Below are 20,489 nucleotides of genomic sequence, written 5' to 3' on the forward strand. Positions count from 1 at the left end.
CACCACCCCCTATGCTGCTGCCTGCCAGAGGGCATGGAGAGCACCGGCCAGTCCCTCTGACACATCCTGAGAAGTGGGCTTGTTTATGTTGAGGAAACAGCTAAGGAACAAGCTATGAGTCCTTAGAGGTTGAACCCTCAGGAATGAGGTGATGAATGTGGCAGGTCAAGGCTCTGATCCTTCACGCTCCTGAAAACAGACTGTGAGCTTTGCTGAGGTGGGGGTGAGGGCAGGTGCAGGGTGCAGACTAAAGAGCCAGCTGCTCTGGGGTGCTTCTCCCAGCTAGTGCTGGGCAGCGCACAGTTGCACAGGCTGCACCTCGCATCTCAAGCCCTCCTAGCCCCTCTGCAGGCTCCTTCAGCTGGCTCCAGCCCCTTCTCTCCCCAACCTCAGTCCAGGAATCCTTGGGAGTCACAGTGCTCCTGGTTCTGCACCCTTGTCCCAAGCAAAAGCCTCAGACCATTGAGCCGTAAAAGGAGACCCACAGGCAGAGGCCACAGCCAAGGCTGACCTCCCACACTCCACAGGGGGATGCCTCAGGTTACAGACTTGGCCCAGACGCTCCTGACTCCACTGCTCTGGCTGCAAAGGCTGCCAGCAGCTGGTCAAGGCCAGGAGCAGGAGGAAACACTGTGAGCAGCATGGGTAAGGCCGGTGCTCCTCCTCCTCCTACCCCCACCCTGTCCCTAGGAGGTGGGGCAGTCTTTCAGGGTGACTAGGATGAGTCCCGAGCACCTGACCAGCCCCCACCTGTCCTCTGCCTGCCCTCAGCCTGTGGGTTGCAGGGGAAGAGGCAAACCAAGCCTGAAACCCACAAGACAGAGTGGCAGGGCCCAAGAGGGGAGGGACTGAGTGACAACAGGAGAAACAGATATGGGAAAGAAGAAAGGAGAGGGACAAGGAGGCAAAGAAGACAGAAAAGGGAGAGCAGCACAAAGAGAAAGTAGCAAGCACAAAGCCTTAGGCTAAAGAAAAGGGCAACCCTAATCCCAAACCCGCAAATAAACCCAAAATCAATTTTCTCAGTGTCTCTGGTCTGTCCCGCTGCTGAAAAGGCCCCCTGAGGCTCCCTGTTCCCACAACAGCCGGCTGCCACCTGGTACTCCAGCCCTAAACACACCCCCACAGTTCCCACAGAGCAGAATTTTAATCACAATTACACTGGCCCTAATCTACTTAGTTCCAAAAGGGCTGGGGGGCGGGGGTGGGAGGTTTCTTTCACACCATTCTTTCCAACCCTGCGAGGAGCTGGCTTCCCCAGGTGCAGGGTGAGCCCAAGTGAGTCCTCATGAAGGCCAATAATGTGCCACCAAAAATTGCACCCAGGGCGCCCCAAAGGAGAGCTCTGCCCTCTCACAGTGCTTGCAGGCCCCAGCTGTCCCACAGCAGGAACCCGGGGATAGTTAGCTACCAAGACTGAATTCTGCTTCCCACCACATATTCAAACCCTGCGTTCAACAGCACCACAAAGACGACGGTTTTGCAAAAAATTCCGAAACTGCCTTTTTCCGAGGTTACTTGGGGAGAAAGTAGCAGGAAGGACTTCAAGCCCAGAGCCCTGCTCCTCTCTCAACCCCAGGCAGCCCCTCACGTGGAGCCACACAAGACCTCAAACAGGTAGGAGGGAGAGAAGTAGAACCAAAGTTCTCCTGGGAAAACATGGGAGCCTGTGGGAGCCCACTGGAGCTGTGGTCTCCCTGCCCTGAGAGCAGTAGACCCACCTATCCATGTAGGGCCTGGAGTGCACTTTTACAGCACAGATGTGTGCGGAAGGCGCCCTCGCCTAGGTATAACCACCGCCCCCAGCTCTTGCCTGGTGGCCTTCACCTATGGACACGTGGCAGCCAGTTGCCAGGCTGGGACCGAAGGAGGCTGGGGTGCTGCACAGCCAGATGCTCCACCTGCTACACCCTCTCAGGGGCCTCCCATGATGGTGTCCCAAGGAGGCCCTGGGAGAGGAAGACGAGGGATCCAAGTAGGAAACCAGCTTCCCCAAGTGCAAACCTGGGGAACAGGCAGAGACAGAACAGACCTCTATTGTCGTGGAGACCAGGCCCTGAGCTGAACAACAGCCCAGGTGACCCAGAAGCCCCTACAGCACCCCTGGCAATAGTACTCCACAAGGGTCCCAGTGATGCTGTGAAAGAAAGCTCTGGGAGAAGGAGGGAAGGTTTTTGCCCACCTAGTGATGGAGGGCATCAAAGACAGACAGAGGCCTCTGGTGGGATGAGGTATGAATCTCAGTTGTGGGCAAATGGAGAGGGAGAGTCACTGCTGACCACTTCCCCCCATCCTTTAAACCCTACGTAAATGCCTCTTTTTCCACAGGGCCCTTTGGTCTCTCCACGGCTCCCCAGAGTTTGTCAGGGCCTGGACACCAGCCCTGCTGAGATTAGCCACATCCTACCAGGACACAAGACTGGGAGTGGGGAATTGGTACTCCACAACAAGTGCTGAACTTTGCAAACCAGGCATGCTGTCACATACACCCAGGGCCCTCCTCTGTCATCCACATCCTTCTCAGACCAGAGGCCTGCATTAAAGCTGGCAACCTCTTCCAGGAAACCTCCCCTGGCTGGCCCAGTCCTGACAGTTTCCTCTCGCCCACTCACCAACCTGACTTCCTGCCTATGGCACCCTGGACTTCACTGGGCTGGGCTTGTCTGAGACTCACAAGGCTTGAGATGAACCATATACCCTTTCTGAGGCACTCTCACAGCCATCGTGGTCCCTGTGCACTGGCCTTGCGGGACCACCACCTGTCCACTTACAGGCATAGAGTCCTGTATAGTGAGGAGAACTGGGCAGATACAGACAAACACCAGCAGTATCACTTGGGGCCCAGTGGAGTCATGGAGGATGTTGCTACCATCTTTCCCTCTGAGACCCTCCCATGTCCCCATAGACTTGCATGAGGCATGAGGTGACTTAGGTGCTAAGGTGCTAAGACTCTGGCATCAAACTGCCTGGATTCACGTCCCAGCCCTGCCACTCACCAGCTATACACCTTGGGCAAGTCGTTTACCTCTCTGAATATCAGTGTCTTCATCCATAAAATGGGAATGAAAAGAGTTAGGGAAGATAACATGTATTGTGCACTGGGACAGGGCCTGCCAGACAGAATGCTCTGCAAAACTGTTAGCCATTCACAATATTAGACTCCATACCACCAAGGCCTGAAGCTGGAGAGATGGCATCAGTTCCTGGGGGGTGGGGGTGGGAAGAAGATTCTGGAAGTCCCAACAAAGGGGATCTTGACAGTAGGCTGCGAGCACAGCTTCTAAAGCTGTGAGCAAGGCCAGCTGGGCAGGATGTGAAGCATCTCCAAAGAATCCCCCTCTGCCCCAAAATCTCACTATTTGCATTTTGTAGAGTTTGATGCTCTCCTTAGGATCCTCATTTAAAAAGCAAGTTGCCCACTCCTAGCAACTTAGAAGGCTCCACTTGAGTGTGGTAGTGCTTGAATTCTTCAGATTCTTTCCTTTCAGAAGAGAGGCAGCCTGAAGAGATGCTTGGGCACAGTAAAACCACTACTGGGGACTCCATTGTACAAGGCCACCAGCCCTCCACATGCTTCCTGATTTGTTGACTCAGTAAATAAGAGGTCCTGCAGAAGCTGATCTGACCAGTCTGGAGATGGTAAGTGGAGGGGTAGCAGCTCCAAATGAGAAAGTACCTGGCCTGCCTGGCAGCCCCACCCAGCCTCAAATCCAGCTCCACAGCACCAGCTCCAATAGGCCAGCCCCACCCATGGGGCAATGCAGGGATCTCCTGGGCATGTGGATCCAGCACCCCACCACTCTACTCTTTGACAAAGATGGGAAGATGAGGGCACTGGAAGCCCCAGGCACCTCCAACATTTTTCAGTGGACCCAGAACCCAGAGAGCAGGGTTAGGAAAGACTCCCACTGCAGACCCCCTCAGTCTCCTCAAGGCTTTGTTTTTATTTATCTAAGTACCACTGTCACTTCTGCCTGCTAGGAGGCCGAGGACCACAAGGCAGCTTGGCAGGAAGTCAGGAGGGGAGGGAATTCAGGCTCTGCTATAATCCCCCATCCCAATCAAGGCACGTGACTTCTGACCACTAACTCCAGGTCCTGACTTTCATATATGGGATAAGGTCTGAGAGGCTGGGTGTCTAATGTGATGGGGTGGCTGTGTCCAGGTTAGGAGTGAAGATAAGTGGTGTCTATTAACCAGTTAGGCCTGGAAAGGGTCACAAGTAAGAGGTCAGTAGGAGGCAGTCCCCTGCCCCAGATACTTGGCAGGCAGACCTCTAGTTCCTGCCAAAGGGACAGCAGAAGTGCTAAGGGTTGAATGGAGAGTGGAATGATGGCACTGGTGGCAGAAGCTAGCCTTGGGAGAGAGTTCCTGAGTATGAGTGAGGCCAAGATGGACCAAGCCAGCGGTCAGGAGCTGAGGGAACGGGGAAGAGGCCCAGCTCCCCAGGAAGGAGAAGCCTGCTTCTCTAGGGCCCCCAAAGAACAGCAACAGCTATAGGGCCATCGACCACAGCTCTTCCTGTTTTATGAGTGCCTGGTGTGTTCCAGGCTTTATGCTAAATACTATCTACCACCGTAAGCAACAGGGCCAAGAGGACAGATATGGGAGAGGCCATGACACTAGGCCTAAACCAAGAATGGCAGAGATGGCCTGGACAAATCCAGACCACAAGACAAAGACGGGCCAGCCTGGTAACCTAGGACGTAGGTCCAGGGAAGCAAAAAGGCACAGGGCTAGGCAGAGGCAGAGAGAGGGCTGAGACCCATTCATGGACTGGCTGAGCTCCTGGGGCCCAAGCCAGGCCATGTGCTGAGGTCTCCTGGTCCTGGCCCTCCTAGGCAGGGGCCAGAGGCTATAAGCATAAAGGTGCCACCTACCTTGTCAAGGCTAGAGCCATCAGTCACAGTATAGATACAATGTGCTAGAGGTTGTGCTCATCCCATCTTGGAAGATGGTGAGGCCCTACCTAGCTGGGTGGGGACTTGGTCACTGGAGGGGGGTGGGGGTTGGCAAGAACAGGAAAGTGCTGGGCGGGGGTCACATCTAATCCATGTCCCCCTTGAGGGCCAACCTAGCACCAGGTCCTGAAGGTCCCAAGCCAATAGCCCTAGCCATGCTCACCCATGAAGCCTAAAGGGGTACAGTAGGGGCATCTGTTCTAGGCCTGCCCCATTCCTACTCCAGAACAGAGAGCACCGAGGCCCTAGATTCAAGAGGAGGTGCTTTGGAAGTTGTTGCAGACAGACGTTCCCCCAAGTCACCTGTCAGACACACAGCACCTACGGGGAAAGGCCTAGGCCCAGGCCTGCTTAAAGCCAGTGCTGCCTGGGCCCATGAACTCCAGCCTCTCGCTCCACCCCTGCCTCACTCACAGCATCTAGAGTACCACAGGGGGTGATCAGAGCTCAGCCCTGGCTCACAAGGCCAAAACCTTGGTATTAAGAAGAGGCCTCTGTCATCCCCTTGCCCACCTAGACTGCACCATGATCCCAGCAGGAGTAAAAGGGCTAAGATGCTGCTGAGGGAGAGAATGAAGACTCTCACTTCTCACTCACTTCCTTAGCCCCATCTCCCCTCAGAAGAGCCTCCTTTTCCTTGAAGGACTTAGAGAATCCCCTGCCCGGGGCTCCAACAGGGCCTCCCAACCCCACTCCACTGCTGGGTTCATAAGCAAAGAAGCTGTGCCTGAGACCCAGCCTCACCAGCCCTGCACTAAGCATATTCCAGACCCATCCTCATGATCCCCTCCAAGACCACCCTGGGGGGATGACCCCCTCTATCAGTCCTAGGGCCACTGGGAAAGACACAGGGAGCTGGGCCCAGGTCCCCTGCTCAGATACTTGCAGACTCTGTGCCCTAAATAACTCTTGTAGCCTCTCCAGGCCTGCACCAGGCCCTGTACCAATTACTCTACATGCATCATTTCATTCCAAGCTCACATCAACTCTTATCTTATCAACCCTTGAGCAGAGAAACCTGATTTCAAGCATCCAAGACTTAGTCCAAGTTCATGGAGCTGGCAAATGCAGGCCAAAGATTAGAGCTACATCTGCAGAACTCTGTGCTTGGGCTCATAATTGCAATGTCTGTAAAATGAGGAGATCCTCAGCTGTATTCTAACCTCCAGGAGCCACTCTCCTTGCCATACTCTACCTATCCAGGTGGCCACTGGTACAGGCTGCAATTAAGTAAAGTTCTCAGCGATGACAGATTCAAGGGCTTCTGGGTACGGGGCAGGATCCTGGGCCCAGAACTATATGACCTAAGCCAGAACTACATGGCTAGATCAGCCACCTCCAGGACTCCCTGGGCTCCACATGTATCAGTGAGGTCTTAACCAGGCCTATAGGAAGCCTATGGTGTGACGTAGCTAGATGGCTGGCTGCCCTCTGCCCAGGAAACAGGGTGGGTCAGAGCTGGAGCAGGGCCTCCCCCTCTCAACATGGGTCTAGTGACTCATCTGAAGCCCATCAGCAGCTTCCTGCCCACAGGTGCAGTGGGCGTCAGCCTTGCCCACCAGCAAGCCCTGGGAGGCTCCCACCACTCCAGCCTAGGCAGGCAGGGGACCTCAGAAGAATGTAGCCCCACCCCAAGCTTTCGTGAGGACACAGCCTCAGGCAGAAAGAAACTCACACCCATTCCAGTCAGAAGAGTTTCTCATGGAAGGAGCAGCCAAGCTGAGTGAGGGTCCGTCCCCCTTGGGCCCAAACTCATAGGCCCAGCCAGAAACCCAGTCAGGAGCCCCTCCTTCCCTGCTTCCGGGTACAGTAGGCTCTACCCACACTGACTCCACCCCTTGACCCCTTGCTCCCTGGGACACTCGGAGCTTAGCAAGGCTAAGCCTGTTTCCCCATCTGTAAAGCAGGGAGAACCAGGAGTTCAACCTTACAGAGGAGTAAGAAGATGAAATGCTGAGCATAAGAAGCTTAACAGGAGTCCTGGTCATACCCTGTACCCACAGGTCTTTGCTGTTGGGCCCTCCGGGTCACCCACGCGGCAGTGAGGGGTCACTGACCTTCAGGGCACACTTCTGCCCAGTGCGCCGGTGGAAGCACTCCAGCACCTTGCCATTCACACCCAAGCCCAGCACCTGCTTGGACAACTGGTAGTCATCGGTCACTGGGTACTTCTTGGGCTCCCGCCGCCTCCCGAGGGCGGGAGTGCCGGCTGAGCAAGGTCCGCAGGGTGCACCTGGTGGGGGCGCAGGGCCCTCCTGCTCCTCTGCTGTCTCAACATCCATTGACCCCGCGGGGCGCTCAGAGGCGGCCCCAGCCTGGCGCGTAGCGCGTCCAGGGCCACCTGGGAAAGAGAGGAAGAGAGAGTTCCGCTCAGACTTCTTCAATACACCCCAGCCTTGGAGGCCCTGAGCCAGAGTGGGCTTCGGGTTGGGGACGGGGCTGGGAATGAGGAACGAACTGCCGGAGTGTACGGACCCGCGACAGGGGGAGGTGGTCACGCAGCCGGGCACAGGCGAGTCCTGCCCGGCCTCCTGTCAAGAGGGGAAAGGGCCGCGAGCTCCCGGAAGTGGAAGGTGGAGGGGGCCTAAGGGGGGCGTACCTGGCGAGGCCGTACCTGACGGCAGCGCACCTGGCTGCGGCGCCGGTAAGGGGCAGGGGCGCGGTCGCCGAAGTCCGCGGCCGCGAGCGCCCAGAGCTGAGAGTCACCCCGCCGCCTGCCCACGTGACTGCTCCCCTCCCCCGCGCGTCCCCGGCTTAAGGCCGGGCTTGGTCAGCCTTAAAGGGCCAGGCGGGCCCTTGCAGGACGGGGCGGGGCCTGCCTAGAGCTGAGGCAGAAATAGGGGGCGTGGCTTCTCAAGGGTGCAGAAACCTCCTAGGCTCCGGGGAGCCCCCAGCGCTAGCGCAGCCGGGTTCCGCGTGGGCTGTGCGAGCCGCGAATTTTACCAGCCACCAAGGAAGTGGCAGCACAGGAAGTCTTGTTTCTCTTGGAGTCTCAGGTAGCCCCTTGAGTCGGGTGTTTTCTCTGCACGCTGCCAGGAGGCTCTCCAGTATAATCTGTAAGGCTTGCACCTTCCTTAGTGGTGGCCCACCGCCAGCGTGTCTAAAAGAGCTTTTGGTGTCATGCTTAAAAAGTCTCTTCCCACCACAGTGACAGATATTCTTTATTAGCTAAGCGGTTTTCCCTTACACATTTAGGTCTCTACTCTGAGCCCATCTTAGATTACCTTACGTATTTCGCACGGGTTTTCCCATCACAGACTGTTAACTCTTATTTCACAGATGAGGAAGCTGAGAACCCCCTAGAGGAAACAACTTGTCTAGAGCTACAGCGTGTGTGGCTGTCTCCTTGGACAAATCTGCACTACTCCTGCACTTCCCTCTCTCCCCACAGCCCCGAAAGAGGTGGCTCACTTGGGACAGAGAAGATGCGATTTGGGGCAGGATCCCTGTGCGGGCCTCTGCTGCCATCTACAGCCCACTAGCAGGACTGCAGGAACCGCGGCCTGTCCCACGCGTAGGTAACTCCTCTGTATACCTAAGTATCCAAAGGTATCTTCTGGCTTCAGAATTGGGGCCCAGCGAGCTCCCTGCCCCTAAGCCTAAACACACACATGCATGTGGACGCACGCCGATGACTGGGCAGCAGCTCCAGGAGAACAGGCACCCTCTGTGTGCAGGCATTGAGCTGGATGAGGGTGTGAGGGGCTCTTCCCTCTCTCCTTGAGGCGACCTTCAAGCTAGGAAGGTTCAGCAAAGCAGAAGCCCAGATGACAGCCTCAGCTAAGCGTACTGAGCTCTTCTTTTGGACCAGACACTGGGTAGATGCTCTATCTGGGCACCCCATGATCGCACTGGGACTGGAGGAGGGAAGGCAGTACCAATCCCGTGCAGCCTACACCAGACACACGAGTGACAAGCCCTGAGAGGTCAAGCAAACTGCCTGAGGTCAGCAGCTACCATGGCACAGCCCCTATACCAACCCCCAAAGAACAACTCCAGGGACCAGCTCTCACCCTCAAACTATGCCTTCCTCTCCTGTGCCTCCCTGCCCTGCTCCCACATCCACATGTACACATTCTCACACATGTTCACATGTGCACACACATGCAATCACACCTTTACACGTGTGCGCATACGCAGAGATACACAGGCATACACATGCACACAACACACACACATTTATGCCTAGCTGGAGCCAGGACCTCTGTCCTTGAGCCCCACCTGAGAATCTGATCCAAGATCTCAGAGCCTTGCAGGAAGCCCTGTGATCCATAAGCTACCACTGCTTGAAGGCTTGGAGACTAGAGAAGGATTCTCCTTCTCCTATGGAGATGACTGGTTTGAGCCAGATGAACCCAAAGCTGAGCAAAATCTCATTCTGGACAAGCAAGGCCCCACTCATAAGCAGGGGTCTAGAGAGCTGAGGGTGGAGGCTTGCCACTTGTCGTAGCCAAGGTCATCTCTACGTGCTGTGGCCTCTGAGCTATCTTATTTTCTAAAAATGGAGTTAGATTACAATTGTTCTAACATTTTTGTATTTGTATTTTTTGACCACAAAAAATCTATATTTTTATATAGGGGGAGGGAGTAGAAAAGAAAGTAGCCCCTATACTGGGCCCTATTCAGTGGCAGCTTTTTGTTCCATAGTGTTAAGGAAGACTTTGAGGAAATAAAATTTGTTTGGAAAAATCCAGATGTAGTTGCTTTATATATTGTGATGGGTAGAAGGGATGAAGGGTGAAGGCCCCTCACACGCTCCATATTGCCTCAGACTATGTCCTGGAAACCTGAGGTAGAGAAAGCGCCATTTTCATTCCTGCTTCCTGGGACTGTTGATGGTCATGTAGTGATAGAGAACGACAAGCAGGTTGGCAAAGATGGCAAGTTGCACATCCATGATCGTGGCTGATCAGCTGGGCTCGGCTCTGACATGGCCCGTGTACTCTGTATCTGTATTTTTTAACTGGTCTCTTTTTATTAAAAATTTTAATTGCATAAGCAAAACTTGCTTGTTATAATAAATTCTAACCACATAGAAATGTAAAAAGTAAGGAATGACAATGTCTCTCCTCTTGCAGTGTCCATACCAAGGCCAATGCTTACACAAACACACACGTTCCCCCCATGGGTTCATCATAGACACGTGTTTTGCAGCTGACCCAGGGGAGTCAGAATGCATGGTTTCCCCTCGCTGCTCATGTTCCAGCAAGCATCTGCTGCCTGCAAATTGATGGGAGGATTCAGTATTTGGGATGGCTGGGCCAGGGCAGGTGTGTACATGGTGGCAAACTCTGCCACACAGCTCTCCATGAGAGCTGTATGTCCAAGGGGATGAGGGCTGAGAACTTTGGAACAACTTACAGTGACCAAGGAATCCAGTGAGTGCCTGGGTGGGGTGGTGGGGCAGCTGAAACCCCTCTCTACACACACACACACACACACACACACACACACACACACACACACACGCGCGACTATTCTTTGGGGAGAGGAGAGGCTGCACATGTGAAAGTTTACAGACCAAGTGAGCCAGACCTTGAGGAAGGCACTGCTGTATGTTCTTGTGACCTATTTTGTGTCTCTTCTGGGTGGGGAAAGGCAGAGAGATTCTGCAGCAAGAATCTCGGGTGCATGGGAGGGGTTTTTCTGGAAGGAAGAATCCATGGAGATGTGGCACATGAAACTATGAGAGGAATTGCCACTGGGTGGCAGTGTGGGCCCAGAAGTCAGGGCAGGAGAGGTGACAATTAGATGGCCAGAAGGACCTACAACACCTGGGGCAGGCAGGCACCTCGGGTAAAACAAAGGCACATCACTCTTCCCAGCATTCAGGGGAGGTGCATAGTGCTGTCAAATTTACAAAGGGCAGTTGGAGGGCAAAACCCTTGGGTCCTTTAGTTTACACACAGAACTGCACAATCACTGACTTCTGTAGGGGGCGCTTTCAAGGGGACACCTGTGGTGCCCTGATGTTGACTGTCCTGGAGGAAGGGAAGCTTCACTGAGGGCCTGAAAGTTGGATCCTGAAGGATGTCTAGGAGTTGGCTTATCATAGGAGCCTAGAGAGGAAGTGGGGGATGGGGTTGGGCCTGTGAGATCTAGGGTGTATTTTAACCTCTCTATGCCTCATTTTTATCACCTGTAAAGAGGGGACAATATGTAGTTGTTAGGCAATGAAATGGGGCTGGAAATTGCTGACAGCATCTGGCACATAGTAAGCATTCAGTAAAGTAATCACAGTTAGAGGGAAAGGGCAATCTCTGGGTAGAGAGCTTGGGATTTGTCACCAGGGGGACCAAGGTTCAAATCCTAGCTCTGTTGCTTGGCAGCTATGAAGCCCCTTTGTCTTCATAGTAATGTGGGGCAGTAGACAGTCCCTACTGGAGAAACAGCACCTGATACAGGGGATCCATGCTGGGCTCTCCAGGTGCCCAGCCATCAAAGTGGTAATGAGGTCTCCACACCCATCTCCACCCCATGCAAGCAGCTTCTGGCCTACTCAGGAGGACTGGTGGGGCGACACTGAAGCTCAACTTCCCTTCAGAAAATTTATAGAGAAGTGGGTTTCTTGAAGTCATTTCTCATCTTAACCAATTATTTTGTCATTTTGTCCTGTTTCATGGGGTTTTGCTCTTGGACCCCCTCTGTCTTCCATCCCCTCCCAGGCAGGGCAAGCTCAGCCCTGTCTGCCCTGAGGAAACCCCGGATACTGCCATTTAGGCTTCTGGACCCTGCCAAGAGTCTGTCATCCCTGCTAGGGGACCTGAAGCTTACCTTCTTTCTGGGGAACCTGGGGGTACACACCGGGAAGTTGGAAGCGGGGAGTGGACCTTGCCATTTCTCCAATTCTCTCCCTCTCCTGGTCCAAGGGCTTAGAGGAGGTGTGCACAGCCCCTATGGTCTTTCAAGATGTTCCCTGGTGAGTCCAGTGAACTGGGAAAAGGTGGAGAGGATCAAGGGTAGGAGCATGGGCTTCTGACTTTTGTTCCCTGGGGCTCAGCATAATGGGGGTAAAACCAGCTGTTGAGGATCAAATGTATCAAATGCTCCATGTAGATGGGAGGGGGTATCACTGCTCCTTCTCTCTACCTTTACCCCCCACCTTCAGTTTATCTCTGGGTGTTTGGAGCTCCATGTCTCTCTCTCACATTTTTAGGGGACTCACCAACCCAGAGACACATGTGAACTGTAGGGTGAGCTGGGGGCCTGCCTGCCCCTCAAGTCGGTAGTCATTTCTTCCCTGATTGGAGGGTGCGGCCAGGCTGGGGCCAAGACTGGATGGCCCTGCCTGGTGCAAAGGTTGGGATGGTGCTTTCTCCCCCAACTCTCAGTGAAAACGTTCTCGCCTGGATCCTCTTGGCTGTGGTGGCCGCAGGCTTGACCCCCGTGAAGCCGCTATTATCTGAGTACTCCCTCTGTACCCCTTCCCTCCCCTAACGTCCCTCTCCAGACCACACCCCTTGCCACCCACCTCCCCAGAGTCCAGGGGTCCAAGTGCAGCCTACAGGGGGCCCCTGCACACCAGACAGACCGCCTTGGAGGAGCCGCTAGCTGGGCGGACAGGCCGATGACCGCGCCCTCGTGCTGCCACCGGTTCTACAGAGAGATAAGGGGGCCTGTCCCCAACGAAGCGGAGTGCCCGAAAGAAATCTGGGCTCGGGTAGGTAGAGCACCTGCCCCTCCCTAGCCCTCTTCAACCTGGACTTTCCCTAATGTTCTCTAGGTCACTCTCAACCTGGCTTGGTCACGTCAGCCTCGGGTCCAAGCGCTGTAATTGGCCCTGCGTGACCACTCGGCTCCACCTCCTGCGCTGCGATTGGTCGGCGCGCGGGGCCCCGCCCCATTTTCCTGGAAAGTTCTTGGAAATCTGTCAAAGGTGTTTCCTTTAGCAGCCGTCGGCCGCAGACCAGGGAACCGACTCCCTCGCCTGCACCCCTCCCCGCCCGACCGCACAGCCGGCGGTTCTAGGAAGACGTCGCTTCCGGGAAGGGCTGGGACACAGAGGACAAAAGATTAGGCTGCTCGCCCCGCCCTCCCGGCCCGCCCCACGAGCCCTCACGGCCCGCCCGCGCCGCCACCCCTCAGTCCCGGCCCGCCGCCCGTGCGCCCCGGGATCCTTCCTTGCGAGCGCGACCCGCGCCCACTAGCTCCCTTCAGCAGCTGCCGTCAGGCCGAGCCCCAGCTCCGGAGCAGCCGCTGCCGCTGCCGGGACATGGTCGTCTGCGTTCAGGGGTAAGCGCGGCTCTCCGCCCCCGCCCAGCTCTGCGCCGGCACGCGGCAGAGTACTGGCCTCGTGCTAGCTGCCGAGCATTAAGAGGGCTTGACCGGTCGGAAATGATCGAGCGCGGAAAGACCTCGAGAGAAACAACAGGGAGGGGTAACAACATCGTCACCACCTCTACTGGCACTGTGGGTAGGGAAACTGGGGGTCGGCTGGCGACAGGAGAAACAGGGTGGGCTAAGCGTGGGTTCTGGCTGGAGAAGGTAGACGCCTCAGGCAGCGCGTCCTCCAAGGCGTGGCTCACCTGCCCAGACGTTCTGGGCCCCGGACCGCTATATCCTAGGCTGCCGGCCCAACAGCCTACTGTGACCTTGGGCCAGCCCCTGCCCTTCTCTGTCCTGTCATCTACTCTCCTGCCTCGGCTAGCAATTAGGCTGTTCTTGGGAAGCCAGCCTGAGATCCTTGCCTCTCCCCTGGTTGGCACCTGCTGAACAAGCAGCTGTTGGGAGAGCCTAGGTTTGGCCCAGTCCTGCCTGAGGCACCCCCACAAGTCCTCAGCCCTCCTCTCAGCCCAAAATGGGATCCCAATGTGAGAAGGACCTTGGCTCCTGCCTCCCTTCTCCAAGTTTCCCAAAATGTGGGAGTAGGGTGGGGACTGATAAGAGAGAGTCTTGGCCTCAGCTGAGCATTCTTGGCACATTCCTTCTGGCCAGAGCCTCAGGATCCCCTTCAACCAAGGGTCTGATGCTCTCCAAACTGATCTGTCAGAAGCTCAGAAAGTTCCAGGGAGAATGAAAGAAGATGTGAATGGGTGCTCCACAGCAGGGAAAGCAAGATTTTTAACACCTACACACACACACACACACACACACACACACACACAGCCACAGACCAGCTGGTGCCCTCCTGAGATAGGGCGCAGGGATTCCCAATTGTAGGTATGGGTTGTCAGCTTTGCTGAGGGATCCCCCCTCAGGGCTGAGTTTGCCTCATTGGCCCAGCCCAGAACTCACAGGCTGGGCTCCACAGCAGGCACACACACATACTAGCCACCCACACCTGGAACATAACAGCCACTGCCATGACAATGACACTTCCCATACTCCTAGAAGGCTCCTGGGCCTGAGCTGAGCTCTGGGTCCCAGCAGATAGGCCATCAGCCAGTTCCTTGAAACTCAGCCTCTAGCTCCCCAACAGGGATTCCAGAGCTCCCATAGTACAGCCAGGGTAGGGGTGGAAAAGTATTAGCAGGCTGTGGTATGCTGCGGTCTTATGGCCCCTTCTTCTCTTGAGTGGTCATGGGCCCCTGATTTGTTAAAATCTTATATAAGAGTCACCTATAACCTACACTGTATAACTTACACTGTCAGATCTGTTTCCTCTGCCTGACTCCTGCCGCCGGTTCCTGCCCACCTCTTCCTGCCTCGTAAGCAGTACTTGTCAGTGTTTACCCATGCCATCATCTCTGCCTGCGGTGCCTTCCCCACTACTCCTTCCTTTAGCCTGGCAGACAGCTCAGGAACAGGCAGACCCTGACTTCTCCCTAACATTCTTTGCTTTTATGACTTCGGGGTTATGAGTTCTCCTTTAGGGTAGGGCCCAGGGTTTCATTATTTGGTGTCTTGAGGCCCAGCAGAGAACCAGACCCAAGACCCGAGGATTTATTTTGTGATGAGTGGGAGAGGACCAGCAGTCTCTTCCTTGGGAACCAGGACCATGCCCTTCACTCCCAGGAAGCCCCAGGATCAGCATGCTGGGTGGGCTTCCCCTAAAGGGAAGCTACTGCTCAGATTGGGGCCAGTTCAGCAACCCAGCTCTAGCCATCTGAAAATATGGTGTGGCCGAACCCCTCAGGGTCTGGGCTGATAGGACCTCTCATTGAGGAGGAGGGTAAACTGACATCTAGTGAAGAACAGTGTTTGCATAAGATCATAGTGCCTCATAGGGCAGGCTTGTCAGGGTAGGATCTGGAATGTGGATGAGTACCCTGCCCTTTGATGGGAGTTCGTATTTATGGGAGGTGGGACTTCTCAGTGCCTTTAGAGGCCACTGTCTACCCTATACCCTCAGCTGGGAGGAGGAGAGAACAGGATGTGTGTCTGACCTGTTTGGGGAGATTATTCCAGCCTCTAAGCCCTGGCCAGTGTGGACCTAGGTCCCTCTGACAGATACTCCTATCTATGGGGAGGTAGCATGTGACCAATCCCTCAGCTCAACCAGGACCAGTGCCATTTAATTGGCCCACCACTGCCAGGAGGGCACCACTGTGAAGCCTCTTTGTACTGAATCCTATCAGTGTGGTGAGAACACCAACTGGCCACTGTGAGTGAGAGATGCCTATAGAGAATGAAGTGTATTTGGTTGGTGCAAAATAGAAAGAGAGATTACAGTTGGCCCTTCGTATCTGCAGATGCGAAACCCATGGATATGGAAGGCCCAAAGTAGTCACTGTACTATGCCATTCATATAAGGAACTTGAGCATCCACAAATTTTCGTATCCACAGGGGCTCCCGGAACCAATCCCCCACGGATACTGAGGGATGATTGTAATTACTGTTTAATAAATGCAGGAGGGTGGAGAAGTCTCTTTCAGAAGAGGGTTCATACGTAGGGGAAGTAATCAAGGGGCCTTTTGTGATGACAAGTGGGAGGTGGGGTACTGGTCTCATTGAGCCCATGGGTTGGCAGAGGGGAAACTGGGGCTCATAGTGAGATGGACTGGCCAGAGGTCACATTGCCAGTCTGGGGCAGAGGGGATCTGTGGAAATAGGGAGAGCACAGGACCTCCACTCACTGTGCATCCACCTCTTTCTAGACCTTGTCCTTTGCTGGCTGTGGAGCAGATCGGGCAGCGGCCCTTGTGGGCCCAGTCCCTGGAGCTGCCCGAACCAGCTATGCAGCCTTTACCTGCTGGCGCCTTCCTGGAGGAAGCAGCAGAGGAGTCCCCAGACCAGCCAGAGGGTGAGCCCAAGGTGCTGGACCCCGAAGAAGATCTGCTGTGCATAGCCAAGACTTTCTCGTACCTTCGGGAATCTGGTGAGTCTGAGGGAGGCAGGCAGGACTTGTCCTGGAAGTCTGATGGGGAAAGTTTAGCTCTGCCTGTTGTGTCTAATTTGAGAGGCATGGCTCTGGCCAGAAGAGTCTGATAAGTCTGATGGGGAAAGTTTAGCTCTGCCTGTTGTGTCTAATTTGAGAGGCATGGCTCTGGCCAGAAGAGTCTGATGGGAGAGAAGGGGTACAGCACTCCCCAGGGAGGTGTGAAGAGAGAGGCTGAGCCCTGCCTTGCCCTGGGTTGGTGCACCCAACTAATTTCCACTGTGCCCAGTCTCTAAGCCCCCTCTCCACTTGCCTAGGCTGGTATTGGGGTTCCATTACGGCCAGTGAGGCCCGGCAACACCTGCAGAAGATGCCAGAGGGCACATTCCTAGTACGTGACAGCACCCACCCCAGCTACCTGTTCACATTGTCGGTCAAAACCACCCGTGGCCCCACCAACGTGCGCATTGAGTACGCCGACTCCAGCTTCCGCCTGGACTCCAACTGCCTGTCCAGGCCGCGCATCCTGGCCTTCCCAGATGTGGTCAGCCTTGTGCAGCACTATGTGGCCTCCTGTGCTGCAGATACCCGAAGTGACAGTCCTGACCTTGCAACCACCCCAGCCCTGCCTACCCCTAAGGAGGATGCACCTGGTGACCCAGCACTGCCTGCTACTGCTGTACACCTAAAACTGGTGCAGCCCTTTGTGCGCAAAAGCAGCACCCGAAGCCTGCAGCACCTGTGCCGCCTCGTCATCAACCGTCTGGTGGCCGATGTGGACTGCCTGCCACTACCCCGGCGCATGGCTGACTACCTCCGACAGTACCCCTTCCAGCTCTGACCCAGCCAAGCAACCGCCTAGCCTCACCCAGACAGACCCTGGAGGGGACACCGGCTCCAGCTGGACTTGGGCTCCCACTATCACTCCTCCAGTCATCCTGGTGCCACATGCATCTGGCAGCTGGACCAGGAAGGGTCTGCAGGAACAAGTCTGGGGGTGAGGGGTAGGGAGAAGTGTCATGTGACTTGGAGGTCAGTGCCCCCAGCTCCCATGTGGCTCCATTCTGATGGGCCATGTGACAGAAGAGGGGACTGGCAGGACCTCGTCTCACCCTGTGGGCTGGGCCCAGGCCCCCACTCACCTGCTGTGGCCTCCTGAACTGCGTAGACTTGGCCGGCCCAGGTTTCTCAGTCCACAGGGTGGGGCAGGCCCCCTCCTTTCAGCCAGGCTCTGTCTCAGGGGGGATGGCAGCCAGAGGAACTGAGGTTGACAGTGACAGTCCCCTGGTGTGGAAGCAGGCCAGGCTGGGGGATGGCACAGTTATATAGTATTTATTTATTTATTCTCCTTGGGTTGGAGAGCCAACCCCACCTCTCTCTGCCTGAGCCCTGAGTGCTCCAGAGACCCCAGCCCTGCCTCAGCTTCTCTGGTTCCTTCTGGCTGAGAGCCTCATCCTGAGATGTGTTGCTGGATCCAAGGCAGTCCTGGATGTCCTGGCGCTGACCCACCCACCTGTGAAGGTGTCCACCCTCTTCTGCCTCCAGCCCTGTTTTGGGAGGATGGGTGAAAAAACAAGAAAAGGGAGCCAAAGTGTTAGCGCCTTGCAGAGCCTGCCACTCACCCCCTTGCAGGGCAGAGCCCTGTCTGCACAGAGCTGGTCTCACTGGGGCACAGGCCCTGCATGAGTGTGGGTGCCGTGTCAGGGAGGGGCATGGTAGTTTGAGGGCTGCCACTCCACCTCTGCTGGGTCTGCTTCCTGCCCAGAAAGGTGCCTGCACATGAAAGAGGGAAAGAAAATACATATCTGATAAGACTTTATAAAATAATTATTTCTAAAAAAAAAAAAAAAAACCCACAGTTTGGTAGTCTTTTTTTTTTTTCACTGATTTTTCTGTAATGACAATAAAATTGTACCTTCCACTTATGGAGCCCTCAGTGGGGCCTCTTTTGAGTTGTACACATTTTGTCCCCTTTGATCTTACTATCATTATCCCCCACTTTACATCTGGGTCAGTAGAGGCCCAGAGACCTGTGTGGCAGAGCAGGCCCTGCTAGGGCACCCAGTAAAGAGTGGAGGGGATAGCGAGAAGCCTTTCTCCACTCATTCCTTCTTTTCCCCTTGGAGGGTGGGATGCAGGAGATGAAGGCCAGTTGGATTGCCTGCAGGGTCACTGCTCAGTGTCAGGTAGGGGGTGGTGGCAGAGGAGCACCAGATCTGAGAGATGTGTAAACAGGTGATGTCAATTAAAGATTGAAAGTGGAGAATACTAGGGGGATGGGGACTGTGGACTACTCCTGGGGGCAGCGTCTTTTGAGATGAGGAGACCAACAATCAGAAAAGTCAGGGCCAGTCATTCCAAGGAGAAGGTACAGGGCATGCAAAGGCACCAGGGTGTGACTGGGAAGCTTATATTCCTGACCACAAGGAGGCCTGGGGAAGGGTCGCTCTGTGCAGTGGGGTGGAACAGTTGAGTTGTGGATAGTGGCCAGTAAGCTGGCAGGGTCTGGCCTGGGATAGGGCTAATGGGGCTCTGGTCTAGGCTGATTGGGGTTTGGGGACTCTCTCACTCAGGGTCCTGCATATCAGAAGTAGGTGAAAAAGCAATTAAAATGAAAACGCTCTCCATTATCTGATGGTCTGCCTTTGGAGCACTTCAGCACCTGGAATCCCACTATGTCCTGAAATTTTCTGCACCTTTACTTGAGTACCTCACAGGAAGGCTCCTGTGAACCTCATTCATAGCCTTTAACCCTTATTTTAGAAACAGTTCTAACCTTTCTATCTTCTTAGCCCTTAGACAATTAAAAGCTGCAGATTCGAAGAGGCAAATGTCGGCAGATTGAAGGCAGGAAGGTGTGAGGAGTGACATGTTGATGACAAGGAGGAGGCAGGAAAGGATAAAAATCAAGAACTATGGAGGCACAGAACCTTGGGGGCATGGAGATAATTGTGGGAAAGAACGGAGCTGATGTTGGGTGAGAGTGAGCAAGAAGTGGGTGAGGGCTGTCTTTATCGGAGTGGTGCCCAGGCCCACGTGTCCCGCCTGGTGCCCTCTCCGTTGCTGGCTGCAGGGCCCAACAAACACCTCCTCCAGGTCACCATGGCCCTGCCAGGGATGTCTGCAGTTCCTCATTACTTCAGCCTGGATCCCAGCCCCTTAATGACTCCGAAAATACCTGAGGTGACGACCCCTCTGTCTGCTCCACCCCGAGATCTGAGTCACCCAGTGGGTGGGTAGCAGATACAGAGGGGCCAAAGGCAGGCTCTTCCCCACCTGGTGCCATGACCCAGACAGAAAGTGCTGGAGCAGGAGGAAGCCCATCATTGTCCACAGAGGGGACACGTCTCAGGGTGCCCACTGGGTGCTGGCAACAGACAAGGGCTTTGCACCTCATGTAATGCTCACCACAACCCTGGGAGTAGGTCTAAATATTACCCATATTTCACAGATGAGGAAACTAAGGCCCAGAGGGGGCAAGGGACTGGCTGAGGAGGTGAGGCACAGAGCAGAGCTAAGCCTGAGGGGTCCTGACTGCCCACCTGCCCCTGCACTGCTACATGAGGTGGCGAGGACAGGCAGCTGGGGAGGGGGGGCAGCTTTCAGGTGAGTTTTCTTGGATGCTGGTTTTATCCCCTCACGTTCCTGCCTGCTAAGGTCTCTGGAGCCACTGGCCTGACCAAAAGGGTCCTATCCCATTCCCCGTCGCCTCAGCCCAAGCCAGGGTCCAGCTCTTGCCTGAGGAGGGGCTACCAGCTACTTCTGACCCCTGATACTTTTCTGCTTCAATCTTTTTTTTTTTTTTTTGGCTGCACTGCGCAGCATGTGGGATCTTAGTTCCCCAACTAGGGATCAAACCCACAGCCCCTGCCTTGGAAGGACGGAGTCTTAACCACTGGACCGCCAGGGAAGTCCCAATCTGCTTCAATTTTATTTTCATGTTTCCCTACCAAGGGAGTGAGTGACGCCTACTTAGAACAGGATCAGTGGAGAGCAAGTCATCGGGCCTCAGACCCAAGTCAGAGATCCAGCCTAACAGATGCTGAAAATCCTCTGGTCACTGCAATCACCCCTGGGTGGGTCTGGGCTGGTGAAAGGAGCACACCTACCAGCACTGACTGAGGAGGAAGAGAGGAGCTGACTGGAGGATGCACAGGACCCTGCACAACATAAAAACAAAAACTGATGGTAACCCTTTACCGATTAAGTCCTTTACCAGCACACGTGCTCTTTGGGCACAAACTGGGCCAGACTCCATCTGGGCCCTGGG

The 20,489-nt window shown here is 55.0% G+C and overlaps 2 protein-coding genes across 18 annotated transcripts in view; one reads left to right on the top strand and one right to left on the bottom strand.

Moving 5' to 3' along the window:
- MAPKAPK3 (MAPK activated protein kinase 3) overlaps positions 1-20,489 on the bottom strand; it is a 60,378-nt gene that overhangs the window by 36,418 nt on the left and 3,471 nt on the right. For 3 of the 17 annotated variants that reach the window (XM_067044069.1, XM_067044068.1, XM_067044066.1), the window contains exons 1-2: positions 7,561-7,765; positions 7,019-7,302 (exon numbers count right to left, since the gene is read on the bottom strand). In XM_067044069.1, coding sequence (XP_066900170.1) covers positions 7,019-7,243 — 225 coding nt within the window. In that variant the 5' untranslated portion in view covers positions 7,244-7,302; positions 7,561-7,765. Of the gene's footprint in view, positions 1-7,018; positions 7,303-7,560; positions 7,766-17,361; positions 17,525-17,841; positions 17,993-20,489 lie in introns of those variants that run through there. The other 14 variants (XM_067044075.1, XM_067044080.1, XR_010842544.1 and 11 more) reach the window with 13 other exon arrangements.
- Positions 12,888-18,144, top strand: CISH (cytokine inducible SH2 containing protein). The gene is made up of 3 exons (XM_059075306.2): positions 12,888-13,193; positions 15,999-16,219; positions 16,537-18,144. Exons 1-3 carry the CDS (start codon positions 13,174-13,176, stop codon positions 17,058-17,060), a joined length of 765 nt encoding a protein of 254 aa, XP_058931289.1. The 5' UTR covers positions 12,888-13,173; the 3' UTR covers positions 17,061-18,144.

The sequence above is a fragment of the Kogia breviceps genome, chromosome 10, assembly GCF_026419965.1.
Source record: "Kogia breviceps isolate mKogBre1 chromosome 10, mKogBre1 haplotype 1, whole genome shotgun sequence".
NCBI lineage: Eukaryota > Metazoa > Chordata > Mammalia > Artiodactyla > Physeteridae > Kogia > Kogia breviceps.